Genomic DNA, 5,688 nt, shown 5'->3' on the forward strand with positions numbered 1-5,688 from the left:
CATGTATATATCCTGCGGTGTTATATTTACAATAAGACTTATAGATGTCTGAAGAAGAAGAAACTGTTTGTAACAATTTTGAGAATAGTGCTTTAACATCTTTCTCGGGTCACAGTCTGTAGCCATACACTTGCAAAGTTACTTATCCATTGTATCGTAATTGAGTTTGTTTCAATCAATATGGTTCATACATTTTTGTGTTATGGAGTTCAGTTTTTGATTAATCTACATCACAAAAAGATAACTTCAGATTTGGCATCTTTATTTTGATCATCTTCATGTAAATGGAATTGTTTTTCTTTCAAGGATGAATTTGAAAAGCAGTCTTTCATAGTTTCCATAGAAAGACTTGTAAGTTGTATTCATCTTCATCCTTCATAGCATCCTCGATAGTTTCTTTTGACTTACAAGCTTGGTTTTTAGTCACATCCCTTTTCATTACCAACTTCTGTGCTCATCTGGTTTAACCAGTAGTAGGAATGATATATGTTTTTGGGTTTTGGCCCTATATGCCTTCACGTCACTGCTCTTCTCCCCTTGCACACAAACTTCAACCTGCTCCTCCATGTACTTGGGCATTCTGAGAGCTTCTCATCTTACGGAGAACTTACAATCTCAAACAAGTATGCGAATAGGTAAATGCATATTATGTACGCTCATATCAAAATTGAGGAATTTACACAAGGAATATCAATTACATCTGATTTTCCTTATTATCAAATCAACAATGGATACAGATGCACGTCTGAAAGACGTAGAACCAGGAAGAAGATATAAAGTGGCAAAATGAAAATATATAAATTTATTATCCACAACAGAGTTATACAACTTCACAATCAAATGCGGGATATTCTTCTGGGCCACGGAAGGTCTCTGCGGTGTATTGATTGCAATTAGTCCTCTGTCCACCTATTAAAATCAATTCAAGATATATTTAAGTATATAAGACGGAAATTCAATGCATATCCAAAGTCTCAAATTCTTGTTAACAAGTCTATTTGGAAAAGGAAACAATTAGCTGGGAAGCAAAGGTAAACTATAATGCAACAGCAGAGGAAATAACTGAAAATACAATATAAATTGCTTAATATACAGTGCGGTGCAAATCAGAAGCATATCTAACTTTTTCATATTGTAGTTCTATTAGTAAAGGAATTAAACACAAACATCATAAGTGACATGAACTTTCTATGAAATCATGACAATCAACTGTTGAAAATTTTTCAGAGAAAAAATTATGGATGAATAGGAATGATATCAAATAAAAATACTAACTTAAGATAATTACAATTTGATTTATGTACTATAGTCTGGAATTCAAAAACTCATTTTGATTGACAGCTTGCATGCGAATCAGGGATTTAAATGAAAGAAAATATTAACATTTTGTATTTGTTTACTGTTTATTGGTGAACAATTGGACTACCACATCACTATGGCAAATCAAGTAAAGTTTTTGACAAACAAACATACCATCTGAGTTGAACTTGTTTCTTGCTGTGGAAGTCAGAAGAAGAGGCTGAAAATTTGGGGCAGTTCCGCAAAAATAAGTCTTCCAACGAAGGGCACTCCATATCAAAAGTAGCGGTGTCGTAGTACAAGACTGGAAGTTCACTCAAACATAATTGCTTCAATTTTGGAAGGATGATCTTCTTGTTGCTTGCTTCTACTATCCTTTCCAAATAAAGGCAATTCTCCAATTCTAAGGAGTTCAACTGAGAAAGACACTGAGCAACATCATAGCTGAAGAGACTTCCCTGAAACTTGCAGTATGTAATGGAAAAACTCTGCAGATTCTGAAACGTCGCAGGTGGAGTAGGTCCATCACATATGCTTACTGTAGCTAGATTGAACAAATCTATCTTTCTCAATTTTAATTGCCGTAACACTAGCAATGCCTCATACCCAAACATATATTTACTCCCGTCCGTGCCATAAACAAGCATTTCTTCCAAATTTGGTAGTCTCTGTAACAATGGAGATGGTAAAAGTATAATCCCCCAATTATAACAAGTTTCTACCTTCAAGACCTTCAAATTGAATAGAGACCCAGGTGGTAGAAATTCAATGGCGCACAACCCCGCGCAATCCAGCCGAACCAAGTGGAACTCTTCCAAATTCTCAAACACAGATCTTTTTGGTACCAATGTTATTGTGGGAATTACCTCCGTTATGCCTCGATTTGAACCCACTATTTGTAGATGCTTCAGTCCCTGTAATCTCCCATCCTCATGTTCCACAAATATGTCAATTAACCTTCGGGCCTTTATCCAACATAGACTCTCTGCTATCTTCATTATCTCCTTGCAAAACCACTTCGGTAAGCGACTGATCAAGTCAAGCTTCAAGCATATTGTGTTACGACGATGTCCACGATGTAGATCATAGAGTTCCATCTCGTATGGCTCGTACCTACCTATACGTATATGAAACTCAACCCCAGCTGGTATCGACTCAACATACTTGGGGATACATTCTACATCTAACATACTAACCTTCAAAACTCTTAATTTTGACAAGCTAGTTACCTCGTCAAAGCCAGCATTGGTTTCTTCTCCTGCTCCCTCAACTTTACTCCCCCACCCCTTAAATCCTTCTATGTATAATTCTTCTAAATTACGCAACTTTGACATCACTTTGGGTGGAATTCTCCCAATATTTCCACCAGTGTTATCAAACATCCTTAGATTGGTCAAGCCTCTTACTTTTATCGACAATTCCTTTAAACGTGAATTTCTTATACTAAGAATCTCAAGTTGTTTAAGTTTTCCTAGTATGGAAGTGTCAGTTATGTCACAACTACCTAAATACAAAGCTTGGAGGTTGGTTAGGAGACTGGATGATTGGGGAAGTAATGAAAGGCTAGTCCAGCTAAGATCTAAGACCCTTAATTCATTTGGACTCTGAAAAAATGTTTCTGATATTTCTTCTATACATGAATTACCTTTTAGTAGCAAAATCTGGAGTCTTGGACATACCAAATTTTCAGGTAGCTTGCTGATATGATTGTCCACGAGAGAGATTGCAGAGCAGTCTTCATGTAATTGACGTGGCCAATCTTTTAAACCACAACCAGCTTTCACCAAAAACCCATGTTCAGATTGCGAAATTTGAAGGGCTGCATCCCGGACAACATCATGCATCCTTACAAATGTCTCGTCACTGCCATCCAACAGCAAGCTACAATATCTAAGGTGCATGGCCAGGGAATCAGCTCTGTCTCTCGCTTCTCCGAGTGTTTCGGCATCTTGAAACAATCCTTTCCCGATCCCATACCTGAACAAGTCTTCTATAGGGATGTCATAGTCTTCTGGGAATAAGCAACACAGCAAGAAGTATGACTTGTAGTCCTCATCTTTCAAGTAATCATAGCTTAATTTTATACATTTGGATGCTTCTCCCTTATCGTCAGGGTTGGCAGTTTGTGACTTCTCTAGTCGCTGAGCTGCTCTCCTCCACTCCACCAAGTTTTTGTCTCCGAGTGCCCTTGCAACTGTTATCAATGCAATAGGTAAGCCCCTACATTCTCTAGCTACCTTCTTTGCCACACCCTCAAAACTGGGGGATTCAAAATACCTTCTTGCTTTTCTGACAAACAAGGCCCAAGAATCTTGTTCAGATAGAACGTTGAGGGTGATCTTTCTTTGGCACTCCATGGCATGACAAACATTCCTTATCCTTGTGGTGAGCAGGACTTTGGAATTGCACTTGTGAAGTTCCTTGTAGCTTGGAATTCCAATTCTTGATATGTCCGTTCTCTCCCAAATGTCGTCCAAGATTACAAGGATTTTTTCCCTTTTCTTTATCTCCTTTCCCAATCTAGCTGCTCTTCCAATTTCTGTCTTCTCATGTAATTCAAAGCCCAGCTGCTCTGCCAATGTATCTTGAATTCTTTCGAAGTCAGGGTTTTGGGATATTACACATTTTGTCACATAATCAAGAATCCCACTTTTCCGGGCTTGTGTACCGATATGTTCCACTAAGGTTGTCTTGCCAACGCCTCCCATGCCGTAGACACCAATGGCAGTGATCTCATCATCTTTAAAGGCCTCCATAACCTCATAAATGGCTCGTCTTGTTACTTCAAACACTTCGAAATCTCCTGTGGACTCAATCGAGTCAGGTACTACTTTCGTGCTGACAAATTCCACAATGACGTTAACAAGTTCTTTGTGAGTCCTACAATCAAATAAGTAATCAAGGGTCAAAAAAAAAAAGTGTTAGGTAAAAAATATAGAACCGATTGAAATTGAAGGCACAATTACAACATTGCCTCATGCTGCTTACTTATATTGTTGGGTGCTCCACCCGGAGAAATTGGCCACTTTGTTTAAAGCATCTCTCCATTGCTTCACCTTCTCTGATTCATGTCTGCCTGAGGTTTCATGGTTAGAGAAAGCTTCTTCAAAACTCCTCTTCTGATATCGAACATCACAAGGATCAACATGGTAAAAAAGTGGCAAAATCCTGTTCTGGTCTTTCATGCACTCACAAATCTCTCTAAGTTCCTCCAAACACCAAGTAGAAGAAGCATAATTTTTCGAGAGAACAACAATTGCAAACCTTGATTTCTTAATTGCCTCTTGTAGAGTGGGAGAAATGACATCACCGACTTTAAGATCTGGATCATCCATGAATGTTTTAATGCCTCTTCGATCGAGTCCATCGTATATGTCGGCTGTGATCCCTTTGCGAGTGTCTGCACCCCTGAAACTCAAAAAGACATCATACTTCCAACATGGATCTGCTGAAGGAGATGCAGAGGCTACTTGGGAGCTGGAAGCCATTACCACCAAATCGAAACAAGAGGCCGGCAATCAAGAACATGAAACAAGAAACTGCAAGAACAAGGTCTCAAGTACTGGCAGCTAAAAATGAAACTGCAATAGTCAAAACGAGAAAACCCAAAGTATAGGAACTGAGGGAAGTCTAGTTGAACAGCTTGAACCGTGCAGCATAGTCACTGTGTGGTGGGCCCGTTTACTTCTTAACCTGACCCAAAGACCCAATTCTTAACCCGACCCGGACCGCTTAAAAGTCAGTCTGACAGAATGAAGGGAAACCATCCAAACAGTATCTCATCTTTTATTTTTTATAAACTTTAGCGGGCCCGCTCAATTTGAGCCGTTAAGAGACAGAAATGGACCAACTGATTTGAGCCGTTAGATCTTAATTGGGATGATCAAATGGATAGAAAAGCAAGTCGATTAAAACTCAAATTTTTTTTTAAAAAAAAAAAAAGAGAAAGAAGAAGAAGAGATTGATTCGATTGTCATCCTGTAGGACATTACCCATATGATCGAGAAGAAATCTAAATCACCAGATGTGTTATATTTTGATGATTGCTTTCATGCGGTTCAAAAAATGGGTTTAGAGAAGAAGCTCATGAATGTTGTGAGTCATCTCTAGGCTTCCTGTTGGACTAAGGTAGCTTATGAGTTGGCTGAGTAGCTTGTGGGGATTTAGGCTGGTCCGGACTTCAAGCCAGTTGTTTTAATTATGTGTAAGTGATTTATTAAGCTTGTTTTTTTTTTTTTTAGGTCAACTAAACTTCATTAAGAGGCCCAAGGCCTGGAGATGTTACAAGAGGTCCAACAAGGTTCTCACAAGTCAAGCAACAGAGGCAAATGACTAGGAAACCAAAAACAAACACCAACAACAATGTCTGAAAACAGAAAACAACACAGA

General features: G+C 38.6%; 2 protein-coding genes across 2 annotated transcripts; both read right to left on the reverse strand.

The window, feature by feature from the left end:
• Nucleotides 1-678: 678 nt before the first annotated feature.
• Nucleotides 679-3,072, reverse strand: LOC101310393. Its single transcript, XM_004295188.1, has 2 exons — nt 1,474-3,072; nt 679-909 (listed from the first exon to the last, which is right to left on the reverse strand). Exons 1-2 carry the CDS (start codon nt 2,679-2,681, stop codon nt 894-896), a joined length of 1,224 nt encoding a protein of 407 aa, XP_004295236.1. The 5' UTR covers nt 2,682-3,072; the 3' UTR covers nt 679-893.
• LOC101303317 (TMV resistance protein N-like) lies at nt 2,800-4,831 on the reverse strand. The gene is made up of 3 exons (XM_004296303.1): nt 4,288-4,831; nt 2,979-4,179; nt 2,800-2,835 (listed from the first exon to the last, which is right to left on the reverse strand). Exons 1-3 carry the CDS (start codon nt 4,785-4,787, stop codon nt 2,800-2,802), a joined length of 1,737 nt encoding a protein of 578 aa, XP_004296351.1. The 5' UTR covers nt 4,788-4,831.
• Between the last annotated feature and the right edge of the window lie 857 nt (nt 4,832-5,688).

This window comes from Fragaria vesca, linkage group LG3 (genome assembly GCF_000184155.1).
Source record: "Fragaria vesca subsp. vesca linkage group LG3, FraVesHawaii_1.0, whole genome shotgun sequence".
Classification (NCBI taxonomy): Eukaryota; Viridiplantae; Streptophyta; class Magnoliopsida; order Rosales; family Rosaceae; genus Fragaria; species Fragaria vesca.